At 41.9% G+C, this 27,428-nt stretch overlaps 1 protein-coding gene and 1 long non-coding RNA gene across 6 annotated transcripts in view; both read left to right on the forward strand.

Moving 5' to 3' along the window:
* Positions 1-27,428, forward strand: part of mpp5 (membrane palmitoylated protein 5) — a 97,142-nt gene that overhangs the window by 55,456 nt on the left and 14,258 nt on the right. For all 5 annotated transcript variants that reach the window (XM_022238054.2, XM_022238088.2, XM_022238071.2 and 2 more), the window contains 7 exons: positions 4,462-5,375; positions 7,838-7,961; positions 11,312-11,520; positions 14,551-14,628; positions 24,342-24,488; positions 26,281-26,442; positions 27,117-27,200. In XM_022238054.2, the coding sequence (XP_022093746.2) occupies positions 4,462-5,375; positions 7,838-7,961; positions 11,312-11,520; positions 14,551-14,628; positions 24,342-24,488; positions 26,281-26,442; positions 27,117-27,200 (1,718 nt within the window). The remainder of the gene's footprint in view (positions 1-4,461; positions 5,376-7,837; positions 7,962-11,311; positions 11,521-14,550; positions 14,629-24,341; positions 24,489-26,280; positions 26,443-27,116; positions 27,201-27,428) is intronic.
* On the forward strand, positions 21,587-23,724 carry LOC147800716 (uncharacterized). Its single transcript, XR_015427484.1, has 2 exons — positions 21,587-22,457; positions 23,200-23,724. It is a non-coding gene; the product is annotated as an uncharacterized LOC147800716 (long non-coding RNA).

Consider the following 27,428-nt stretch of genomic DNA (forward strand, 5'->3'; position numbering starts at 1 on the left):
TATACATGCACAGGTACATGCACTAATACAGATGTGCGTGCTTTCTGTGCGAGACCAGAAAAACTTTGTATCTTTGAGCTTTCAAACTGCAGTCACCTGGCAGTGTTTCTCAGAGAATTCTACAGGTGCTCATAAAAACGAGACTGGCATGTTTTACATGTACATTGATTGTATACTCCAGTGCCAATTACCCTATGCACAATTCTAGTTAGCTGCTTGGACAAGTTTGCAGTGGTGATTTTCATAATGCAGAGGACACTGTGGAATGATGTCTTTTCAGTCAAACTGCTTGTGAGCCAACAATAGGCCCAGTTGATGCATTGTATCATCATTGTATCATGTACCTGTACAAGAGAATTCGGCTGACGCCAAGGATTCCTCTCAAGTACCAGCACACATACAATTGGTACCCATATACATGTATCTACATGTATATGTAGTGGGCATGTAACAGTCCTGTAAAGTACCAGTCGTGCATACATGTGTGTGAAGATGTTGTCAGGACACCCATTGGTTTCCATGGCAACCAAGGCTGCCTGCCAACTGCAGTTGTCCTGGCGCTATTCATCCTGTTCCTTGGACCATGTCACATTTTAATGAATCCTTAAATTAGCCCCCCTCCAGTATGTGATGAAAAAAAAGTGCAGTTCAACTCTGGTTACCAGGCTGTGCAGCATACAGGAGCAGTACATGTGCAGTGGACATTTGAATATTTGTAACAGTTGCATTCAATTGCCTCATTTGTTAGGATTTGCAGTCAATCCTTTTGACCGAAAGACGATTGAAAAAAGAAATACCGGTAGATGACTTATGTCACTGGAATACTGTGACAGGTTACATGTATCTGGTTAAAGAGAACCAAAAATACGTTAAGAATATTAATAAAACGTTCAGTAGCTGTGGGAACATACATATGTACAAAATTGAACAGAGGTTGGATAGTCAATATTAGCTTGCTGACGTATTGGAAGCTGAGAAGCTGCATAGTTGCCTACATGTACATGTACATTATAGGTAAAGCTTAGAGAACTACAGTGTACATGTACATGTAGCTTGACAACTTCCACTACTGAGGGGAGCTAATGTTGACTACTCAACCGAATAAACCATTTTATGTTTGTTTTTACTATGGCAAATAGATGTACATGTTTTAACCAGTGTGAAATACAGGTTTTGCTATAGCACATTCGTGTACATGTATGTTTTAACATTTGTGAACAGTTATTGCATTTCTGTGTTGTACATGTGCTGTCATTTTTTCCTGTGTACTGTACATGTATGTGGTAGCGCTTACAGGTACACATGTACATGTACCAGTAATGTACATGTGCATGGATGTAGCTAGAATGATGTTCATGCATGCATATGGTACATAGTACGGGGACATGTACATGTACCCCGGTACGTGAATGCATGTGTTTCTCAATTTTCTCATAAAGCGCATCCTAGCCCAGATGAACTTGCACGTGGGTAACTAGTTTATCTGGGCATGCGTAAATACTTAGTGCGTGAAAGCTTGCATATATGTAAGTGTTTGGTATGGCAGACAAATGGCAGGCAGCTCATGATGGTGAATGGTCCAATGAAAATTTGGCTCTCCATCATGAATATGCGTGAAGTGTAGTAAAATAACATTTCACACAGCTGTTGAAAACTTGAAATACATTGTACGTTAGACCTGCAACCAAGTACATGTACATGTAGGCCTGCTACAGTACATGTATGTGTACATGTAATTTCATGTAACCTAATGGAACAAATGCCTTTCGAAGCAAAGTTACCACAACTAAGCTAAGTCTGGCTGCTCATACCAAATGGCAGAATGTTTTGATAAACGAAAAATCCATAGCGGACTAGCCTACATAAACTGTACTTGTACACAATGTAGGTAGCCACAGCGCATCCAGGAACATGGAGGACTGTGAAACCTACTGATTCTGGGTCTTTGCACAGTTCTTGCTCTTAAGTACCCGTACCCTTCAACATATTTTCATGTATTTTAGTACCCATGCAGTCATGTTTCTAGGTACTACTGTACCAACTACATGTAGGACTCACCTGGCTGGCTAGGGGCCCAGGTAAAGTGTAGTATATAGCCAGGTCCCGTAAACAATGGTTTCCGATAGAAACCAAGCAAGGCGTGTACATGTTATGCAAGTGTGGGATATTGGATAATTCTGTTGTTCCTTGTTTGTCACATGAGCTGAGGCAGCAGCTTTGGTTGACTTAAATATTATGTCTGCAGGCTTGACTTACATTTTCAAACATACTTTTATTCCTGTCTGAAACATGTAACAATATTGGGGGCCTGTTCATCTGGATCTAGCTGAGTGATTCCAAACTACGAGTACATTTGTACGTACATGTACCGGTAGCTGGTTTGTTCTATCCATTAAGCGGGTTTGGTGTCAGTAAACCAGCACTGGATCATTGATGTCTGAAACTGATGTGTGAAACAAACAGCTTAATCAGCTTAATCCTTTGACATGTAGGTCTCTCAAAAATCCATCAGAAGATTTTGAAGGATTTTGCAGGAAAGGAGAAGGTTGGTTTCCTGCGTAGTGATGTAGTAGGGAATTTTGAAGGTTGAGGGAGGTCCTTAAGTTGTACATGTCTTAGAAGTCTTTACTTCCAGAACAGTTCAGCTAGATGTACATGAAGCATGAGTACACCTACATGTGGCCACTGTATCCAATGTACAATGTACATGCACATTCATGTACAGTGAATGGTATGTAATCATGTAAGTACATGTAGCATGGTAAAAAAGTCTTCAGGACATTCTTTGACCTTACAGTGTCACCAAAAATGTTTCAGTATTTGCATGCACAATTGGTACCTGTACAGTATGTAGGGGCTATGGTTGCACAATTTAATTGGATTGCCAAGCCCAGTTCAAGGCAACAGTGATTTGGTCTCAATTCTGGAAGCCTGAAACTTCAAAATGCTGCAAACCACTTGTTCGTGTTTTTTGTAAGATACATACATGTACATCGACTTGTATGTACATGTACAGGTATGAAGGACTAGTACTGTACATGTACATTGTAAGTTAAAAATCTCAACTTGCGAAAGAGATGTATACAGATTACATGTACATGCCCTGAGCTTACCATCACTTTAGGGATAACTTGGGTGGGCATGCACATTGTACACGTATGTACATTTACACAAATCATCTCTGTGAAATACGGTACATGTATACATGTACTTATATGTATGTAAGCCCATCACGATAGTACATGTACATACATGCATTTGTATATAGTTTCACTGTACAATGTTATACAGTGCACCACACCGTGTATTCTTTCTCTTTTCATAAACAGTACATGTAGAAGCTGTACACTTGTGCTGAGTTGTGTCAGTCTCGTCTTTCAAATTAACTCTAGAGAAATACAGCATTTTCATAATAAAAGATGACACTTGCTGACAGGCATGTGTAACCACTTTGTACCACAAACCAATGTTTACTGCAGCGCTGTGCTTGTTTTGGTTGCCTAGAATTTTCAGGATAGTCATTGACTCACGTCCCCCAGGGTTTCTTATCGCTGTCGATTTCTCGTCTGACATCTCACACATCACTGGTCACTTGACAGAGAAGTTGGATTTAGAGATTCCTTCCGAGGATTCTTACTCACTTTTTATGCTAAATCGGGATTGAATCTCACCACTTTGACTTCCTGAAGCTGTTAGGTCAGTTGGCTGGCTCGGCGAGAACATTATCTTTGCCTCATTTCCCCTGTTGGATGGGATCAGAATCTTTGGAAGTACATGTATTTTGTACAGATTTGTAGTAGTGGACTGTGATTCTGTGTGGGGGAAGATGGGCCTCCAGGGCTCAAGATTCTTGACGGTCTGGTTCAATGTCGGAGTGCAAACTCCAATCCCCGCTGGTAAGCAGAACTTTGCTGTCAATCAGATTTCCCTCAGCAGACTGTCACTTGTCAGTGTACATGTAATTTGAACATGGATGACTTGATCTGTTCATGCAGCCTACGTGATGTAAGCAGTGAGGAGACGGACATGATAGGCCATGTCTCCTTCATCAACATGCCCTAAATCTTGCTGACTCCATGTTAATTTAAGAATGCAGTCACTGCAATCTCAGACACTGCCGCTGGTGGTAACCTTTCACGAAACGGTTCAGAAAAGGTTTGGCTGTACTGGTACTTAGTACAGTGTAATAATGCATTTTATTTGCTGCATTCTAATCCAGTGGTACGTGTAGGTACAGGTATAGAACACTATCAAATAATTCAGATGGTTGGATAACTTTGATGTTTTGATTCTCGGCATGTCCAGTGTGCTTTATATGTACATTGGAGTTTGGTGGAAAAATGTGCGGAAATATTGAAATAGTTTCTTTTCAATGCCAGTCTCTCCCGGTATAACGTCAAAGAGTATTGCTGCAGCTATCTTTTAAGAATAACTATTAAGTCTGATTTTTTTTTTCTGCAGGAGAACCAGACCAAGAGAAGAAGCAAGTGCAAGAAGCTTACGTCATTGCTGTAGAACAGCAGGCCAAAGACAAGATAGCTAAACTTGCCCGTCACAACTATGTCAATACTGTGGACCTGGCCACATTACCACCACTTACCAATGCTTCCGGGGATGTAATCAATGGTTACAGTGAGCCCAGTTACACAACTGACGACGGTTTTTCATACCCACCTGCAGAAGAGGAGGATCTCTATTCGCCCGACACAGGTGTGCCCTCTGTGAACAGTGGATTCATCGCGGAGCCCGAGATAGAGGCCGAGACAATCAGTGGGGAAAAATCGCAGGTCGATTTTGGCACATTGAATGGTATTCAGAATGAGGCTTACAGCAGCAGCACAGAGAGCTTACCCGATTTGCGGCTGCAGAACAATGGCGTAAACACGGTGACAGCAAGTGCTGCCGTTGAGCCGTTTACAAACATTGAGGACACAGAGAGTGTGAGGTCGTACGAGTACCCAGATTATAACGGCCAGGGGGCAGTGGTGGACGAACCTGCACTTGAGTGTAGCGTCATCGCTCCGGTGGAGCTATCACCGCAGGCTCTCGAGAAGCTAGACGAGCCCACCCAGTCCTCGCAGCCAGCATCCGAAGAGAATGCCAGCGAGATGGTTGTGCAGGCCGAGCAACAACCACTCAAGCCGGAGAGGGGCATGCATCGGGAGGTGGCGGTGGACTGCCCGCCGGGCTTTGTGGCAGCCAGCGGAATGAAGAATCCCCCTCCCCAGTACACTCCCCAGCAGAATGGGGGTTCATCTGTTGTGCTTAATGGGACTGATGTTTTGCCCAGCTCTCATCCAGCGGAGAAGAGCGGGAAGAAAAAATCCAGCTCGAAAAAGCAGCGAATTGAAGAGGGCAGGGGAATCGAGACACAGGTTAGTATTATATTTTACAATTGACTTAATCAACTACATCGTTAGTTTGATAACCAATTTCTCATCCTGAAATAAATCAGCTATCTTCGTCCTGTGCTGAGATGGCCAGAGTCCAGTGGAAATTAACTGCTGACTGATGACTCTTGTATTGTTCAGCACAATGAATGTAAATTCTAAGATTCTTTCATTTCGTTTTGTTCATTGGTTGATGCAGCAAACTTGTCCAATGCAGAAATGGACAGTTTTTACATGTAGCACCATGACATGCACTAAGGGCACACTTGATGCCCTGAGGTGACTCAGTGTGCCAACTGAGACACCTGAACAGTCCAGGAAAGAATTTTGAAGTAAGGAGTGAAAAATCTTCTGTGAGTGGATGTCGAGGAGGAGGGTGGAGAGAGTACAGTCAACTCCGAAAGATGTTGGTTATGAATCAGCATAAGAGCTGATAGTCAAGCTGACAGGGTGGTTCTAGCATGAATGACATTGATGGCTTGGTGGTACATTTGTAAATGACTGTTGACAGTGAAACCAGAAAGTAAACAGCCCCGGCCAGCTCTGTGCTGAGGCGATGGCTTCATTAGTTGTAGGAAATTCAGGGCTCCATGGTGGGGACAAAAATTGCATGTACTGTTCAACCCATGCTGATGATATCGGTAGTTCCACACCAGTGGTATGGGTGGGTGGGCATTCACCACGTTCAGGGGACAAGTTCTTTTGTTAGGGAAATTTGAACCAAGTTTTTGGAACCTTTCTGAGTTCTCACAATGTTCTTCGGTCCCCACAAAATAGGTGAAATGTTGAGTGTATGTCCCCACAATTTCGCTGCAGGAGTGGGTGTACATGTACAGTACATGTACTGTACATGCATGTACATGTACCGATATGTACATGTACATACATGTAAGCAGTGTAGAGTATACAGATGGTCCATGTGTACATGTACTATGCTTTAATGTACCCAGTACGAGTAAATGTCTTGTACATGTACACGTAGTGTTCTTACATATTTCCATGTACATGTTCGGGGACCTGGTATGTGTGGCATTGACAGCATGATTTGTGGGTTTTGCCTTTTATTGGGCACTCAACTGAACCAGGAATGAATGATTTACAGTGTGTTCTCAAAGCCAGGCAACTCAAAATAAAGATTTTTTTCCAGGATGTTACCACAAACCATTCATACATGCACATGTACATGTACATTTTACATGTTAATTGTCCATCCTACAAAACCAGTACATGTCGGCGTGTTGCCAGTCATTCATTTGTGTTCACCTAGAGGAAATACATGTACAGTAGTGTTGGGCCACAGACTTTTCCAGTCTTTTTTATGTCGTGCATGTACATGTACATGTAAGGCCCCTTAGCCCAAACAAGAAATAACTGCATCCATGATTTTGTAAGTTAGGTTGCATAACCGGAAACAGAGCTAATTTTTTGTTCAGACTTGTGCAAAGTGCAAGGATAGGCTAAAGGTAAACTCACTGTTTGTTGGTGCCTTCCAGAAGACTCCATTGTAAGTGTGAAGTAAAGCTGATTAGCACATCCTATCTCCTGCATGAGGAGGAGAATCACTTTGATTGGATAACACAAGAGGTGGAAGTAGCATAGCAGTGCATTAATGGGTCAACAGGCCGTTGACCCATTTTCCCAGAATGACTTCCACACTACGAAACATCTGCATGTGTGCCGCGTGTTAAATTGTATACACATAGCCGTGCACATGTGCAATACATGTACGGCACTGTGTGTTTTCAACTCATTGTTACTATGTACATGTATGTGTGTATCGGTAGGGTGTGATATGGTGGTTGGACAGTAGGGTTTCTATTCACATATATATGTACCTCCTTGTAACAGAAGCTGATTTCTTCCATCAGACTCTGACAAAAGAAAAAAAATCAAGAATACCTCATTGTACTCTAAAGTTCACAATTTAAAACATAGTAAATTGCTTATAAAATATTCCAACTCTCAGTGAAATAATTTCACAATCAGCGTATGACAGTTCTTGTATCTTTCCTAAATACTGGTGCAGGTACCTGTTCGTGTATTTGCCAGACTGTAATGTCTTAAGTATCATAATGTTACATAAAGAACATGTACATGTATGTTTTTCATACACATTGCCAACAGAAGAAAGCATACATGTAGGTACATAAACAAGCACAGTGTATATTTATATACATGTATATACTTTTTATTTTGCAAATTCAAAGTGAATTTAGTTTTGACTCTTTTCTGCATAGTTTTTTACAGTGTTTTTGTGCAGTATTACATGTACGTTGTACATGTACATGTATCTCTAATTTTGGTAATGTTCTTCATGCCCAAATGTTCTGTAATCTACAAAACAGAAATCTACTTATAGAAACTACATTGTTGTTAAGTCGTTATCCAGTCATGTTATCCAATTTGTGATCACTATTGTTTTGTGGTTACTTGATTGTTCTATGCAGAATGCCAGTCAAAACAACAGTCAGGGTGCTACTCTGGCATTCCAGCCCGTCAGCACCAAGGCATTGTTCAACGATGACCCCAAAGCCCATGTGGAAGCCCCGACCAATAACAGAAAAACTGTCGGTAAGTACTGCCAGGTCCATGTTAGGCTTTTATCAGATGCAAGCTGAATTCATCCCCGTGAAGGAACCTGTCTATTGGCGTATCTCTTTGTTACATGTAGGTGTATTGCATTCGGAAGTGGGAGGAGGGATTGTCACGGTGACTTCTCGGAGAAGTTAGTCTCCTGCTGGAAGTTCTGAAGAGAAATCCTTAGGGATGCCTGCCATCTCACATCTCCCTCTTTCAGCAGGAAGAGAGAAATTGGATTCAGTGATGAAATATTTCCGACCCTCAGGGATGGAAATTGGATGGATTATCTCCCAGAATGGCACTAACATTTGATAGAAAAGTAGGAAACAAACCCATCACAAGTTATTTCAGATGAGTTTGTTCCATCTGGGTTACCACCTCACCCGGGAACCATGCAACACATCTTTCTAGAACTTGGCAAACAGTCATAGAAACTATTTGATTTATGGAAGCATTCAATTAAAAGATCCGTTATCATTTTTCGGATGTTATTGACAGTTTGCCCATCAATTAATCTTCTGCCTCTAAAAATACTGCAGGAAACATGTCAGAGGATGTAGTGTCCATCAGTTTGTAGCCATCGCACCATCCATGTCTAAAATAAAGTATTGCTAGAAACATATTGAGAGGTTTCCCATTAGAGAGAAATCTCTTGCCCTCCATCGGAAATACTCTTCTTTTAGTGCAAGAAATTAGGCCAAACATACTAGCATGATCAAGTTCATTTCACCATTATCAGCTTTTGATAAGATGTGGTCAGATGTGAACACATTCGCATTGTTTGAATGTCATATGCACAAAAAGCCAGAGCAAAAAATCTGTTGGTCATTTGCTTCTTCATTTCCTTCAAACGTGTTGTCTGGCCATATCTGCTTTTGGTCAGACGTGGACCAGAAGTGATAAGAAACTTGGCACAAATCCAGGAATTCATGCTCTGCTCTGCGAAGTGAGGGACGCTCACGAGAACATGCAAGTCTAGATTGAAACTTGTGTAGAAAGGAAAGAGACGCAGTGAACGTTTGGCTGTAGGTGCTCCAAAGTGTGAGAAGTCATAATGCTCCCATGTGTGAAAATGCAATGTGGAACCATACAGAAGAGTGAAAGAGAAAATTAATGGGACTTCCCCTACTGTATGTGGCACATTCATGGGCTTAGAATTATAACTGAAAGCTTTTCAGATGAGAGAATGGAATCCAACCTTATCAAACCATCTGCAGACTGTTTCCCTTTGCATTTTATTGTGCAATGTTTTACATGTATAGTTTTGTATTTTGCATTATACATGTACATAAATTCACCTTTAATTCGTCTGGAAAAAATAAACAAAACAAAAACATTTTCTATTACAGCAAAGAATTCAGTTCACTTTGTAGATGTTACTGTAAAACCGTTTCTAAGCTCCATGCCTTGATCTGTCAGCAGATGCATTTTTCAAAGATAATTTTGAAGTACTGTTATAGACACCAAACTAAAGAGTTACAGGTGTCAAATGAAATTAAGTCATATTGAAAGAATTTAATCTTCCCTTTCTTCCAGGATGCCAGACCAGATTATCTTAGTGGATATCAGTAACCAGGCCCTAGGTTATCAGTGAAATATTTGTACTAGCTTGGGGAAGTAAGGCTGTGCCTTGGAAATGCTGATCAATCCCCCCTGAATTTCTCAACTCTCTTGGTCGGAGAAAATTGTTCCCTTGTGGCAGTTGAGATCCTATAACCTCCAACTCAGACTGTTTTGTAGTTGCCCCTGACTTGGTGTAACAGCTGCCAACATTTTCACCGTGAAAGTATAATGGTGGTTATAGTCTACCGTAGCACTGCGTTTACACTTGATCCGGAGAGGAGGATCAGATCTGGCAGGGGGATCAGATCTGGATCAGATCTGGATCAAAAACGTGTGTAAACACAACGCAGGATCAGACCCTGATCCCGGGATCTGATCCTCTTCTCGGGAAGGATCAGATCCGGTTCAGATCCCACGCACGGGATCAATTTGCAAGTGTAAACCCAACACTGGATCCGATCCGGATCAGATACGAGAATTTGACATAACTACATCCGGTGCAAGTCTTGAAGTGAGCGAAAACAAGTCTGTGTCATCGTGAAGACCTACATATACATGTCATTATACGTATATGACATTGTACACGTACCATATGTACGCTGTTGGCCCGGCCGCCACGTACCCGGTACATAACCAGCATTACGCTGGTTCTCAATTAAGCCCGTGTGCTTTTGTCCTGTGAGTTGGTAGTAAACTGGTACTTGCCCTTTCTCATACTTTTTGCGCACCGCCTTCGTTACTTTCGTTACTGCTGCATATCACTCATCCAAAACCTTCTATTTCCCCATTTTTCATCATTTCATCTGAAACTTCATGTACGTAAGATAAGACAATGAGATGTATATACAGCGCGAAAGTACACGTAATACTGGCTGCCGTTTTGCTGCAGTGCACATAATCAGTGAACTGTTTGCATAACCTTTGCCCTGAGGTTGCAGCGCTTCATCGACGCCACGCAGGATCAGGATCCAGTGTAAACGTGGCACAGATCTGATCCCCCTCGCCTGGTTGCTCTCGCCTGGTTGCTCTCGCCGGACCTGATCCTCCTTTGCAGGATCCAGTGTAAACGCGGCGTTACATGTACATGCATCGGTGTTTCCTTTGTGATGTTATTAATCCCATACATGTGCAGTATGTTGAGCATGTACACCATGTACATGTGCTTGGACAGATAGACTCATTGCACGTGCATACGGTGTGCACTGTATTGCACTGTATGTGTCATTCTCTCTTAATAGTTCAGCTGTCTTCATCACTCATCTCCATGTGCATTGTACACATCTGTGGTCAAGCCTGTTTGCAGACTACATGTACTGTACATGTGGCCATGTAGCATCCTCAGGTAGCAGAGATTGCATGTGGCGTAGTGTGTACTTGTCCGTGCCAGTGTACCACACATACTGTACCATTACCTAATGGAGTAAGGCAGTAACCTTAAATGCCCTAAAGATTCTATTTACATGTAGAGTGTGTACGATGTCCCAGTAATAATGCATCTGAAGCCTTCGGGAATCCCACAGCCAGATACTGACAAGGCAAATTACCAGTAACAAAACCCAACAGAAGCAGTGTACATGTACGTGACTTGGTGGATATCCTTGGATTCAGGATTGGTGTTAAATATGATGTGTAATGCTTTCGCAAATTCCCCGGTTGTTCCTAGTACAGGGAAAGTACCGCTATGATAGTTGGTAATAGGTTAGACCGTCCCCAGCTAGTGGCTACTGTCGATTTCCTGAGAGTAACCCCGGTTGTCATTTGTTCTTCCCCCTGCCCAGAATTGTCCCAGTTGCTGTCCAACCTGGAGCAGATGCAGGCCAAGCTGAGGGACTCGACCAGACCAGAGACCGTCCAGTTCCTGGGCAGCCTCTTCCAGAACCCGGGGTTCCAGCAAGCACTGGAGGTGCACAACCAATTGGTGCAGGTTCACCAACAGACCCAGGTGCCTCTGCCTGTCACCAGCAGTGCCCAACAAATCGCTGCTGAGGTGAGATGAGACGTCGAGTTGCAGTTTTTGTGTGTACTTGTTTCTCACAAGGGTTTACTTCTTTTTCAAACACAGTTTACCGGCATGAGCTGCTTCAAAGGAAATGAAAAAGACATACATGTACCTGACTTCGCTAAAGACCTACTCAGATTTGCATATAAACTTCTGAAAACTTGGCAATTCCGTGAATGGTTTATCACTAAATCAGTGTGTTTTCTTGGAAGTAGTTGTCCCCATTCATTTTTCTGGTAGGACATAAATGTATTGGTCATGCAGTATATGGTTAAATGTTGGAATTGAGGTATCATGTTGTTCATATACCGGTATATACATACATGTACTAACACAGGAGAACATGTTACCTGGTAAAATTTGCATGTACGCTATGCATGTGCAGAAGGAAGCGACCAAACTCGATCAGGTTGGTTGGACATCAGAGAATTGGCCATGGTCCAATTACTGTCAACTTATCCCACCCAGCTGAGAGCTGCCATCCCCAAATGTTCTCTGATAAGATTCTGCCAACCAGACAGTGCATGATAAGGCTGTCTGCTCTGTGTCCTGACCAGGGTGGAGGTCATGCCCCCAGGGAATACATATAGTTATCTTCAGAGGAGCTGGCAAAACAATTTGCTTTGGACTCTCTGTGGGCTCTTCAGAAATCAGTTATCTTTGGACCTTTCTTAACTGAAATGAATTAGCTGTCACTGGATTGGTTATTGAGAATAGGGGTACATGTACATGTATGTGTAAAACGTGGTATGCATTCTGATCCCATGTTAAATGTACTGTACATGTAGCTCTCATAGATCACTCAGATGGCCTCACAGTTACCTGGTCTAGTCTCCATCATTGCATCATTTTAAATCAGTCAGATAGTTGAGTTTGGGCTTGTGTAATAACTGACAAAATGTACCGTTTTGTGCTTGCCAAGTGGGGAAGTTTGAGGATGTCCTGCTCCGACTGGAAACAAAAAACATTGAAAGAGATACACAAATTTCAACTTGTCATTACATGTGGGTAGTTTTAATCTGCTGTTCTTGTGTCCATGTACGTTTCATGGAGAATTGAGTGAAAAGTTGAGTTTTTCCTAAGCTGGTATGGGACATTCCGTCTTTCACGGCCTGCGCTTGTAATTGCCTCACTGTTGGATGTTTTTGCACCTGTGCTTGTTGAGCCACTAGCCGGCAAACAGTATTATGGTACCGGTACAATAGTCATTGTGCTTTAAGCGCGACATCCATGATTGTCACAGCCCCTCCCTGCGTGGCGGACATCTGCTCGGAAATAGGGAAATCACCAATAAAGAACCTTTCGGGCTTTAGCACTTCCTTGGTGATGCGTGACCAGTGGTTTCTATTTTAACAAAGCCAGGAGACACTGTCATTAGTTTTGATTGGTTTAGAAAGCCTGTTGACAACATTACAATCCTAGCTTTGATCCTGTTGTGATCAGTGCCTGTCTGTGGTTTCTTTACTTCCTCTTAGAAACCTCATTCTATTATGGAAGTAGGGGGGGGAAGTTATGGTTAAATTTACTACCGCCCTTGACACGCCCCCAGCCATTCTTGTGGAATTTGTTTTGGGGACCCTTATGAAAATCTACATCAGACTTTATGATCTGTAACCTAATGCCAAATGTTTCTGCCAGGCTCTTGCATGATATATACCAGTACATGTATGCACGCATTTCGAGTGGCTTGCAATGTGGGCACTTTATCAATAGAGTATTTTGCTTTTTTTGGTGCAGTAATTAGGGTTTACCTGCATGTACGTCATTTGAATATACTGCCCACGTGTACATGTACAAGTGTTTACGTGTCGGGTCCCTTTTGCTCTTCTCCTAAGTGTACGTTCTAACCCACCTGCCCCTAGATTCTTCCTATCAAATAACTTTGACATTGGCAGCTTTTTATTACTCATCAAAAGGCCAAGTTTGATTAGCTGCTGTCATTAGTCAGCCCCTGGTCCTTTTTTTTTTTCCTTCATTTTTTATTTTTTGCTGGTGGGTGGAGTATGTTTTATGCACACGTTATTTTGAACGATGTCAGATCCCTGATAATAGATGGATTGTGCGTCTGTGCCGTCATGTGTAGGAGCCGTCCTTTTTGCCCCGGACAACAATCCCTTAGTACAGTGTATAGTGTGGGTGGCTGCCATCTTTGCTCATGCACAATTCTGCTTTACCAGTGTCTCCATGCTGTACATGTACATGTGCAAGAACGTGTACTTCAATGGCATACCCACTGCATGTCTTTAGATACGGTAGTATCATGGCAGACTGTCTCTAGTTTGAGTGATCTGTCATGTCATTGTAATGCAATTTTAAAATTCCAATTTGTACCACTTGTGCCAAGCATGCTGACTTTTTTTGCAGCCCTCCTACCGTTACATCAGTGGCATAATTACTGGTACCTGTTGGTTGAGTTCCAGAGGGATTCTGGTGTTGTACATATTTTTTTCACTGAAAACATGTTAAATGTGGCTATGCACGTTCATTTGAAAGTTTCAAATGGGGGAGACTACATGTACATGTTATAAGTAACTGCTAAATTTAAAACTGGCTGTGTAACACAAAGTGGTTGCTTGCTCTCCGGTTTGTACAGAACATGGTAGGAATGTACATGTATGTTCAAAACTAACGGTTTCCAATTCTGAAAATATAATTTACACTTTGTGAAAGTTTGGGTTATTCACCTTCTCTGAAAATCAAATCCTTGACAGTCAAGTTGGTGCATCCCTGTTTCCCATGCATGATCTTGATATCTTATACACAGTAGACAGATTGTCTGTAAGCAGATCCTTTGTGATTTGTCTAATGTTGGAGGTACTCAAAGCATCACCCATAATGCTGCATTGTTCTCCCGGAAGTATTGTCCATTTTTCGTATCCTTTCTGTTGATAATATCTGAGAGAAAGTTGTAGTTTCTTAAGTCTGGAATGATGGATAGCCCAAGTCTCGTTGGTATGTTTTATCGCTAGCCGTGTCATTTTATTTTACCCTACCTCATTTGTCTTTGTTGCGCTCTAGGTGAAAGCAGGAGCCAAGACAAGTCAGAGTGATGAAGCACAGGAACTCACAAGGATACTTGAGACTCCGGAATTCAAGGTAAGGAATCCTGTTGATATGGGAATAGTTAACCAGTCGGCCGATGCCGGACATTATTAGTCCGTGACGAACTTATCGACAGCGTAATGTTTATATTTGGTGGAAAGATAGACTTTTGAACACAGGGCACCACGATCACAGTCCTTTACAAAGTTACACATGCTGACCTTTGGTGGTCATTTGTTCAAGATTTTTTTCAACATTTCTTACCGCGTCGTCTTTTTTTCCTTTTAAGACTGAGACAATGATGCTGAGCACTATTTGCTACAGTGGCCCATCTGTGGCACACAGCCACATATTTTCAGAGCTCCACATGCGCTCTACCTCCATGGACCTAAGTGAACTTGCATGTGTGTACAAACTCAGTGGGAATGACTCTTTGAGTCAAAAGTGGGGACAAGGACAGGTGTCACCTGGCACCGCGCACAGAATTTGCGTAGAACTTGTTTAAACCTCATCATCATAGCGTGCACAAAAAATCCCCGCAGGTTAACATGTCCCCGGCAGGACCTGGTTTTTCAAAAAGAAATCAAGGATATGTCAACTGTGCTAAGATGGGACTTGTACCTAAGACCACCTGCTGGTTAGGGCAGACATCATGCCATTTAGTTTGGCTCAATGTGAATTAGTTTGATTTGATTAGAATATAGATCTTCCTGTCTATGACATCTGATAAAAGATCATAAGTTCCTCAAGTACATGTGGTGGAACGATGGATAGCTCAAACCCCTTTGGTATATTTTACACTAGCTGTAGATTAGATTCAAATTAGTTAAGTTTAGATTTTTTGACATTTTGAGTAATGGTGCCATCTTTTGTTACTCTAAGAGTTTCCTCAGCCTTCCTACACCTAATATTTATAATTGTTTTGTTCCTGTCCAGTTGTGGCAAGGCTGAAAAGGGTTTATAACTGTCGTTTGTTACATTTACTAGTATGTGACAGATGTTGTCAATTTGGACATTGTGGGCCTAGCATTAATTCCAGCTTCCCTATAAATAGATCAGTGATACAGTTGTCATGCTTCTGGATATGTTGCCCATATGATGTCATTGTGGGATTAACCTTGAACGCTGTAAGCCTTTTCCAAACCCTGTGAATCTTTCATAATGCTAGACTGTGCAGTGACACATGACACATTCCTTGTAATTAGTTAAAAGTTTGACATCCTGTGAAATTTCCAAGGAATCATATCTGGGTCTGTCAGTATTGAGTTTTGTCAAAATAAAACGCTGAGATGGTGGATTGGTTGTCTGCTTTTTGAGTGGATAGGGTACGCACGATTTCTTGTCCAAAATATAGGTGGGCTGACTTCAAAAGTTTTTGTGATGAGATACATGAAAATGTCTCTGGGAAAGCCTTAGAAATATAATGTGGAGATTTTTATATGGCCATCAAGTTTGTAAAGCGCATTCAGTTAGTGAAAGGCCAGCTTCTCCAAATGGAAATTCCCGCAGAATTTTGCCTTAATGTAGAAAGTTCTCCTCACTTTATTACAGGGTCTGTCCTGTTTATGAAGGTGTATTGGACTGTACTGTAACATGGAATGAATTAGAACAAACTCATTAATATTGATAGAAGATGAAGCCAACAGTGCTAAGTATTGTTGACTTTTTGGTCGTTCTAAGGTCCAAGAATGTACATGTAGATGCAGTAGGTTGTGTACCCAAGAAGGATTGTAGAATGTCATAATTGTTCCATACAGATGCTGTCATCCTAAATATGCAACGATGCAGACTACCCTCTGAGCAGAACTTGTCCCATAGGAACTCAATTCACAATTGCTATGAGTCCAGCCCATGGTACCCTGGTTCAGTTCCTCCCCGAGACTCTAATTGAAAGTGATCGATCTGGCTGTGTGTGTTAGATAACTGTTATTGTAAGGGGAAGACTAGCTCACCAATTATACCCCTGGGGCAGGGATGTTACTCATGGCAGGGGTTTGGCAGGTGTACCTCTCCATCTTGACCTGTCGTTAAGGTCAGGGGACAAGATCGTTGCACAGCCCAGTTTGGGGTTGAACGGGGACAAAGCAGTATTATTTCACTCACACGAAAAAGGTTCACAAGTTTAAGTAATGTACCATGAGCGTTTGTTTAAAACCCAGCACATTCACCTTAACTCCCTGAACCCCCCCACCTATTGGGAGATGTAAAAAACTCTTAGGGGACCAAAACTTCAAAGGTTCATACACTTGCACAAAGTTAATTTTTTGTACTTACAGTGTAACGTCAAAGAAGAACTGAATTTGTGCCAAATACTGTGTATTTGCCAATCACAATAGTCAACTCTACATTTCTTGTGAGGAATATCCTATTATGCACTCTATGTGTACATATACAATACTGTATGTGTACATTATGCAGTATCTTACAGCCTAGCCATAGAACATCACAGTGTACTGATGAAGGTGATGGCCAACCTTGTGCAGCAGAAGCATGTACATGTACATGTATGCTTGTGTATCCTAGGTTGCTCAGGTCAACTGAGCTTTCCACATATTGATTCTTGGGACACGGGGAACCAGTGGATGTACCACCAGCTCCTAGACAGAGGTGACAGTTAAGCAGCAAAAGGTCGAAGGTGAAACCACTGTTCAGGGGACTAGGGTTCTGTTTATTGTCATCTTGGCGGAGCAGTTCTTCTTGTCTGCATGCAGGCCCTTTTCCCCCTCTCTCCCTGTGTCTGAGTTTTTTCTGCCATGCCTACACAGTATCCGTCTAGACTCAGTGGAAGGGAAAACATGACTTGTTGGTGTTGAAGTCTGCAGGTGAGGTGGGTGTGGGTCTCAAGTGTCCAGAGGGACAAGCTGTGTTACTAAACTTGGATGCCCTGAAGTCTGAAGAATCCTGTGGGCATTTCTGCCACAGCCACTGTGCAATCTACATGTAGATCAACCCAAACAGTAACTCAGCCATCGGTAGGTTTTGCACTTGAGTGAGTTGTGACACGCCAGGTACATGTACATGTATATTCATCGTGACATGTTTTACACAATGAGCCAGCTCGGTATTTCAAAAAGCCAAGGTCTTTCGGGAACAAAGTGCGTGCGTGAGTCAGCGTATGGGTGCGCGGATAAGACAGGCTATCGCGCACGCACGTAGCTGTTCCCGAATAGCTTCGTAATGGGCATGTGCTGTTGGCATACTGGACTGGCTCATTGCATGTCAGTCAATGTCCTGCCAATGAGCAATTTTAAGAGTTCAGACTGCACCGTTGGTGTGCTGAGTTTAGCAGTGGTATCATTCACTGAGTTCCTGATGTTTTCTTACATGTGGCCACTCGTTCAGACACATGTACATGTAAGTGCAGGTTTGGACTTGGTGTTCGGGTCCCTGTGGAGATGTATATGTACCTGGTACATGTACCTTTGAGCACTAGTTGTACATGTAGATTTGAACCTTGGTATGCACCATAGAGGTCAGACTGGTCTATTGTGGGTGCCAACAAACAGCTCACAAACAAGCCAAGAATATCTGAGCAATAATCACTCAATCTAGGCTCTCCTCATCTGCCCTACTCTAACCCTTTTTGCCGTCTGTGCCAAATCTGGAAAGCAAATGGTGAGGGCGTTTTTAAAGAGCACCTTAAGGAAAACATGTTTTCTGTGATTTTATCTGTTCAAATAAATATGGAAGCATGTGCATGCCAAACAATGCATGTAGCCATTGTTTGGCTTGCTAGGGTTTACCCACTACGAACACGGCGAGGGTTCCCCTTGTTTTCTCTGTTTTCTCAGAATGACGCAATCTACATTCAGAATTCGCATCTTGGCATGAACAGAAAAAAACCCTTTTTAGCTTGTTGTACATGTAGTTGTACTCCGAAGACAAGTGACACTGGGTTGGATTTGGATGCTTCCATATTTATTTGAACGGATAAAAGCAGAGAAAACATGTTTTCCTTAGAGGTGCTCTTTAAATGGGGAGAAAGAGCACAACAAAACCTACATGGAAGTCTTCCAACCAGCTTTCTCTTTGTTGACTGAAATATGAGAGGCCTCATGTGTCAAAGTAGAAAATTCTGACAGTGATTCCTGCCAGGTAAGTTATCAGTCTTAGAGGGCATTTCTGTTTTGCATGTAATGCACTGGGAATCTGTGGTACGTTAGCCGATCTGTGTGTATGTTATCCTTTTAGCTTAACTCTCTTTTGACTGATGTCAAGAGGGCTTCTTGAATGAGCCGACTCACACTGCAGCAGTTTCCCTGCTATATTCTGGGGAAAGCATTCATACAGTAATACAGCATCCCAGATCTCACTGAGCGAGAGCCTCATGCAATATCGGGAGTGGCAATATACTCACATCATCTCTGGTGGGTTATGGTACTTTGTTTGATTTACGATAAATCTTGTTTGGGAATGGAGGTGCACGAAGTCCCTCTTTCTGCCACCTTGGAGAGTGCTCATTACCATCAGCAGGTCCTTCGTCGTAAATCATTCAGGGACGTGTTAGCCACAGGATGTGTTCTCTGAGTGCTGACAAGAGTGGGCAGGAACATGTGGCACTTTCACGCGTGCCTCTGGGGTCTGGATGTTAAACTTTTGTCTGGGCGTTGTCATTTGGGATTTTCGTATACTCGTAAGTATGAACAGCAGCCACTTCCTCCCAGCAAAGGGCAGTCTGGCTGTTACCGAGCATGAACTGCAAGGAATTGACGTCAGTGTCGGCAAACCACTCGAAAACAACTTTGCGTCAACTTGACCGTGCATTTTGTGGGGCATGCCATATTTTTTCTTGGGTCCTGGCCCTCTGTGTATACATATGTTTTGTCGTACAGGTCGTGATGTTGACTATTCTGTCCTCCCGCTGCACTGCACACTTCAATCATTGTTGTTCGGAATAGGGTGACCTTGATCTGCCTCCACTGGCATTTGAACTTGAATGCTGTCATTGAAAATGCAATTGAAGGTCTTTGAGGGAATGCCATGCTCACATCACAATTAATGTTTCACGTCTCAGGCACCCGCTATCGTGGAGTGACCACAGTGTTCTCGCGCAGAGTCACTGTTGAAATTAGTTATTGACATACATGTACATTGTACAGGGCAGGCACATGTCTGTAGTTTCACGTGCTGTAATAAAACTGTTTACATGTATGTACATGTAAAACTAATAATAGTGTTTCACAGTTTGGCTAACTGTACTTTCTTCCAGGATCATGAACAAATTGATCAGGCAGATCATGGTGAGCATTCTTGTCAAACATCTGCCAATGCCCCATCTTGGATTTGGCTGAACGTAAAAGGAGATGCAGATCCCAATTTTCTAGAACAAAAGTGCTCCTTTTTGAAGGATGTGAATGTTGGAGTTGGCTTTTAAAGTTCCCTTCGGAATTTTTGCCGTTGAGTTGTTTTTTTCTGTGGTTTTTTTTTACATGGTCTGACTCTGTATATATCTTGGCACAAAACTGGAAACGTGGACTGAACAGGAAAAGCACAATTTAGCATGTCAAACTCAAAAACAGCCAAGTCACATGCGAACAGGAAAGCTGCAAAGGAGCTTTCCAAATCCGATTCGGCCTCCCCCCATCATACCCAGGGTGCTGTTTCCAACCTAAACTTCCACTCTGAGGACTTTCTCAACCCTCCCCTGTGATGACTCAAAGATGACCTTTCCTGTGGACCCTGGCACAAAGATTCATAACCGCAACATCCAAGGGTCGTCCTTGAGACTATCCACCCCAGCCTCCAAAGATGAAGTAATTGCACCCCAAGTCTATTTGGCAGGTTGTGTACTGCACTGTCACGCTGTTGTGTAGGTATTAAACCTCAAAGCATAACCCTCTTTACAAACTTTTCGTCCGTTCCTGAAGCGTACGGTTAGGGGAGTGGTTTATGGCCCATGTTCCCTTTCAGAAAGTTGGAAAAGGTCGATCAGATCAGCCGTGAAGATTTTCTTATGTATGTTTTTAGCAAGGTGGGGAAGGGGGAGATGAAAGAATGCCTGTATGTTGTGTACTCTCATGAAAAGAATGACCAAAATCCGTGACTCCTGACCCTACCCAATTTTCACAAGAAATACCCAACTTGGCCCATTAGCAGACAGTGGTGTAGCATCAAAGAGCCCTTTCCACCATAAATGCCCCTATCTTAACCCCAACAGTACCGGGCGTTGTTTGGCTTAGAGTACTCAGTACTACAAAATACTACGTAACACTCTGAGCCTGAAGGACCTAGCGTTACAAATTACTATTTCTGGCTAGGTTTATTCCATTGTTATTCGTACAGAGAACAATGAAACTATGCATTCATAGTGCCACAGCATTGTATGGTACATTGTCTTCTCTATTGTATTTTATGGCTTCAGAGAATAATAATGTCATGTTCTCTTACAAGGGACAGGGCTGAGTACTACATTTTACTACTAAGTGATACTTTGTAGCATTTGGGACTGTTAGGGTTAATGTATTGCAAACTTCAGATCACCTTGCTACCGGTATGACACTGGCTGAAATGTCCAACCAGCACCTGAGGAAAAAAAGATGTTTGATTCACTGCTATGATCAACGCAATGTAACAGAATGGTCCCAGTTCATATTTTTGTTCGGTAACATTCTTGAAACCTTTGGAATCAACCACTGTCATTATATACTGTACATGTGTGTGATATACGTGATAGCATTTCTGTCAGTGGATGGCTCGACCCGTTGTTGATGTGCACGGTCCTAACCCTAACTTTCAAGGAGTCTCACTTTAAAACCTAATGGAAATGATTGTAAATGTACGTGTAGATGGGATATGCCTCCCTGGATCTCATAAAAGCATCAGAAATCTGCCAATGTACACTTAAGGAATTTTGAGGGTTGGCTCTAATGCAGTGAATTAGAGGGTCATTGCTGTCTTGAGAGGCTTTTAGAGAAAAAAAATGAAAAGGTTCCTAGAGTTTTGTCGGAGTGAAGACCACAAAGTTTGTGTTCCTTTGCAAATTTCCAACCACTTGGCCACCAACTTTACTTTACGTGTAAGGTCACAATACTGGCCAACTTTCATGATGCAAAAAATGAACTTTAATTTATCAGATGATGTAACCATTTTCAAGCTATGTTTGCTTGAGATTATAGTTGTACATGTATTTGAGAGATAAATAAAGATAAATAATTCAGTGTAAATGCGAGTCTATAATTTTTATTCACGTTGAAGAGCAAATTTTAGTTCAAAATGGCGCCCAAAAATGGGACATTGCTTGAACAAAATTTAATGAACTCAACTACTTTACTTATAGCTCACGTATTTTATCACAATGGTCATATTTTTTGAGTTAAGCAATGAAGTAATATTTTGGCCCTTTACAAAAAAAAAAATAAATAAATCCACGCTCCAAAATGGCAGCTGAACCTGCGTTAACGTTCGTTTCACATCGTGTCCACCACACCATACCATGACGAAAAGGGCCAGAATCATCATTTACAAGCCTCACCCTTACCTGTAAAAGCCATTTTTATTCGAAATGAGCTTAATAAACATCGTGTAAAATGTGTGCTAGACCATAATTACCCTCGAGGATGAGAAAACATCAGCATATCGATCGCGATAATTTTCGTGTCCATTTTGTAACTAACGTAAAATGTCCACATGTTTTAACTGGTGATCAACGCAGTCTGACTAGCGGTCGTACACGTGCAATGGTACCCTGCATGGATGACCTAAAGGTCAATTGTTTTAGGCTCGATTACGTCTTTTCCGAGATAAAGCTATTTTAAGCACCGTGTCCACCGCGCGCCGCTTTCGCGTCTCTGTGTAACGAACGGAGAAAGTTGCTGCGCGCGACAGCTTTCCCTCCAACAATCAGGAAAAGAGCAGCCAATATCCGGAAAAAGAGCAGCCAAAAGGTTTGTATCAACTTAAATAGATTTTATTTTCTGTATTTTTTTGTGAAAAGAGGTCAGATGGCATTGTAAAAGGGAAGATTTTAATGGATAGTCAGTGGGTGATTTTTGGGCTTTGTCGCGGACCGCTTGGATGGTTTCGTGTGAATCGTGTCCATGTTTAACGAACGGAAGAAAAAAATAGTAAACATCTGAAGTCCCGCTTGAAATTGCAAAACGACAAATAATTTACACTTTTTAAGCTAAAGTCCATCACAAAAATGAACAAACTTAATGAATAGCCTTGCCAAGTTCAAGAAATCATCAGTGTTTCACGTTCGTTACACACCGGCACTTTCGACTTCGCCCCATTCGTATTAAAAGTCGCCCCATTTGTCATCCAATAGTATGGGGGCGAGTTCGCAGTGAATTAAAAGTAAATGGAGCGAAGTTGATGTAACACGTAGGCAAGTGATGTTTACACAGATAGGGGAACTTGCCTTTGTGGAACCCCTGGGGTCTTGTTAGAGTTTTTTTTTATGTTTCTACAAATCAAGCCACTGCCGGTTATGTTAAAAAATTGCTCTATTTGAATTTTATTTTTCTTCTATCTTATTTCAGAAGCCAGAGAGGAGAAAAAGATTCAATGGTTGGATCAGATTATATGTCTGTAGATTCACATGTCCTTGTGAAAGAAGCTTTAGTAGTAATTAAATCAAAGATTATTCGATTTCAACCATTCCTGTTGCCATTTCTGTAATTTCAGGACCCCACAAGAGCCTGCCGATCGCCAGCTCACTCCAGGGGATATAGTTGTAGTCGCATTTGAAATTCATTTAATGAGATGTGCCATGTTCTTCAGATGGGATCGTCAGTGTATAGCCTCCATAATGAAATACAGTTTTTAAGAAACAAGATTAGAGTGAAAAATAAAATAGTCATTGACTCAATTTACTTGTTCCTCAGAATTGTTTAATGTTGCAAATGGTGCACATTTAAATATACATACATGTACTTAAGTTCACAATGTCAAAGATTTCAACTTCTGTGAAGCTCATGTGCAACCTTCTTGCATGCATATACATGTAGGGCATTTAAAAATAGGCTGAAGTGGCTTATCAGATATGTAGATCACAGAGATGCTCCCAAGAAATGAAAAAGCATGTGCATGTATTAACACCTGCACATAGTAACATAGGCAATTTTCTGAAGGTGAGGCAACTACCTTGAGGGCTCCAGTAAAGCAAGTCATAATAAACTTGTCACATGAAATGTTAGCTTTGATTCGAAATTTTTGGTGTCCGTGTCATTTTTGTAACTAACGTTAAACTACAGGACAAAGATCTTTGAAATTGAGGGTATCTGTTCTTTGGTTGTCAATGATAATGTCCTCTTTGAAGTACTTGCAAGCTTCGCAACCAGCTGTTTTCCTCAAGTCATCAAACTGCAAATCATTTAAAATTGTTGTGTGTGAAAAAGTACACTTGTTAACGTTAGTTACGGTGTCCACCTTATTAAGATATCGTAAAATTAGTAACAATTAACATTTTTTTTAAAGATGACTTTCAGAAAGGAGGAAAAGCTTAACCACAACAATACAACTCCACATTGTTTTTCTTTGACTTTTATTATTGCATGGTTGACTGCAAAGTGGACACCGTAACCAACGTTAACTTATGAGGCCCCTCTCTACAGAAAGCACTGCACGGAAGAAAATTTCTTGGGCCGATTATCTTCCCATTGCTATTTTCTGATAGAGGGTGGTCCATTGTCATAATTTAAAAGTAAATTAAACACTTTTCACTAGATTGAATTTTTACCTATGTGTCCCATTTTTGTTGGCCAGTATTGTGTCCTTACACTTACCATACCTTCAATCAGTTTCGTTGCTTTATATTTGCCCCACAGTCCCTGCTGTCGACCCACGACAACATCGCCTCCAGGGACCCCACCCAGATGCTTGGGCCCGAAGACCAAGAGGACGACCTTAACTTGGAGATGGTAGAGGAAGACTCGGTCAAGATTGTTCGGATTGACAAAACCAACGAACCCCTGGTAAGGCTCGAAAACCCACATACTGTCAAATTTGTGTAGGAGTCGATGGCTGCATTTGATTGGCTCACGCTGGTCAACCTTGACCTGGGGGTGATTGTGTATGTTGTATCACACAAGCAGTGGGGAGGAGGCGGACAAGGTTGAACCTGTGTAACCATGAAAACTAATTGAATGCACCCTGTGGTTCAGGGGTTCCTCTGCCTCTTCAACTGTGAGACGGCGCACCTCACTGATTGGAGTGACCACCTCAGGCTTTTAGGGTTGAATTATACCACTTCACTCTAAAAATAGACAAAGATGGAAGGAAAAAGCAGAGTAACTTTGATATTTTGAAACAGATCAGATTCAAATTATTCAGAAGGGTAAAGAGGGACTTACAATATTAGATTGATTTATTTTAGAGGAGAAATTTGGAGAAAATGTAATATTAGACTATATAGAATTTATTTTAGGCCTTTTTGAAAACACTTGCTTTTGTTCTAGGCACTAGAATTTTGGCAAATTTGTTTGACCACCACGCACAGATCAGTACCCCAGGGGAACCCTGCTATGGTTGTTCCAGCTGAACCGCAGGTTTCGAAATTGTTTGTTGAGCCTATTGTACTTTGACCATCCATTTTGAACGGAGCCAAAACAGTGACTGATATCTGAGTCACAGGGTCTCACAGTTTGGCCATCATCGCCGTCTCATTAACTGAATTTCTTCATTTTAAAGTTTTCCAAGTTCCTGAGTATGGGTACTTCCACTCAGGAAGGAGTCCTTGAAAAGCAATTCCGTTTGAGTGGAAATAGGGATAATTGTACATTCAATCATAGGGGGGGGTTAATACGCTTGAAAATGAAAACAATTGCTTGTTTGCTGTACTTGTTAAATTCCCTACAGAGTGAACTGACCTGAATTTTTCTTCACATGTGGTTAATCTTATTTGGAAATAAATCATGTTCAACATCACTTGTGCGTGTCTATTCTCAAATTACATGTCCGGTATGTGTAAAAATGAAGTACCAGTGCAGGAAAACAGACTTGATTGGATTTTTCAGTGTAGACTGTCCACAGTTTGTCAGAGTGCAATAAATTACCAAGGTCAGTGAACTCTTGAGTGGAAGAAACACCTGTTGAGTCAGGACCTTGGATCAGAAAATGAAGATCCTTTTCCAAAATAAGCACCAAAGTAGCAGCTGGCCCAGCGAGGCCAGAGAACCCACCATTTGAATGTTTGTAAATTGTGTTGGTCGGTGGTTCGGCATCTGACAGATACATGTACTGCATCTAATGAATTTCTCTTCCCCCGAGGAGACTTACTGTCAACTGTTTGTCTAGCATCAGTGTGTCAGGCATGACTTGCCACATGCCACTTTGGCACACCTCAGTTACGTGGTTTGTGCCAAGAGCGATCGTAGAGTCCAAGAAAAATGTCTGATTTTATCAGAAATGAATGGAACTGGTCTTTCTCAAATGACGTCACTTCTTACTGATTTGACATGTAAACCAGCATTTTAAATGTCAAATTTTCGTGACACACATCCTTTTGACTGTGCCATGTTTAGAAAATATTGGATCAACACATAAATAGAACATTTTGGGCACTATGCGAATGTGCACCTGATAGTGTTGAGTACGGGGTTGTAATTTTCCTATGAAGATGTCGTCCTATGAGAAACATCTATACTGTGCAGTACACTGATTTTCAGTTGTCTCTCTCCTGAGCATGCGTTGTGCTGCTCTCCTCTCAGCTGGATGAGTGTTCCATGCCGCTTAAGTTGATGTGACCTTTTTTGCTTGATTTGTCAGGGAGCGACTATTCTGAATGATGGAGAGGCTGTGGTCATCGGTAGGATCATCAAGGGCGGCATGGCCGAGCGGAGCGGGCTGCTGCACGAAGGGGATGAGATACTGGAAATCAACGGCAACGATATTCGAGGAAAATCTGTCAATGAAATCTGTGAATTCATGGTAAGGGGAGAGCTTGCTCACTTGTACGAGCTACCGGTGCCCTGGGACCTCCTTTCAAATGAAAGTATTGCTCGATGGACTGTCAGTGATAGTAGTATGGAATATTGAACTGACCTGATATGTCGTTGTGATAGGTACACTTTATTATATGAAGAGATCTGCATGTTGAGCCTTGCATATTCTTGCAACAGATGGGAAAACACCCTTGAACACCAATACCCAAGGCTTACTGGATAAGAATAAGCCAGTTTGGTACTCAAACAGTGCATGCCTACAATGAAGGGCATCTGAGGTCATTTGGGAACCGTCGTACATGTGCGGAAAGCCTGCTGTATCAGTGTGGCCATCAACAGACTCGCTTGTGTCCTTTTTTCTGAAGTAAAATTGTCTTTTTGAAATACCAACCTGGTTCATTTCTAATCAGTAAGTGCTGTGGTTTAGTGGTTGAATTTCTTTCATCAGAAATTACCGTAATTGATATTGATCTTAATAATTATTTGTACTGTTCCTATTGTACGTTTTATGACTTCTTGTTTTCCCAAAGTGTATGCTTTGCATATCTTACACTTCAAAGCATGTTTTTCAGACTCCTTACCGATGTCTCTCCTCCCGCTGACTGTGTTCATTGACAATGCAACAACAAACTCTTTTGTCGTCTTTTTCATCTCTGACAGAGCGCTCTCTCAGGGACACTTACATTCCTCATGGTGCCTTGTAAGCAGCATAACATCAAGCAACAGTCCAAAGACACAGCCCTTGTAAGTTCCCATCATTCGGCCTGTCGGTTGCTGACATTTCAAGTGACTTTTTTCCCTGCAGTTTCCAGATTCAGGTTTAAAAGCAAGTTGAAGTTTGTGAAATAGCTTTCATTGGTCAGTACCTGTCAGTGTTGAAGTCCAGTCCCTCACAGGTCCAATCACAAGTCCTTTCATGAGACCAGTCACCAAGGAGTGTTTTTGTTACAGTGTATTCGAACGACATGGCTT

Source organism: Acanthaster planci, linkage group LG01 (assembly GCF_054643075.1).
Source record: "Acanthaster planci isolate LZ-2023a linkage group LG01, COTS_SCS, whole genome shotgun sequence".
NCBI classification, from domain to species: domain Eukaryota; kingdom Metazoa; phylum Echinodermata; class Asteroidea; order Valvatida; family Acanthasteridae; genus Acanthaster; species Acanthaster planci.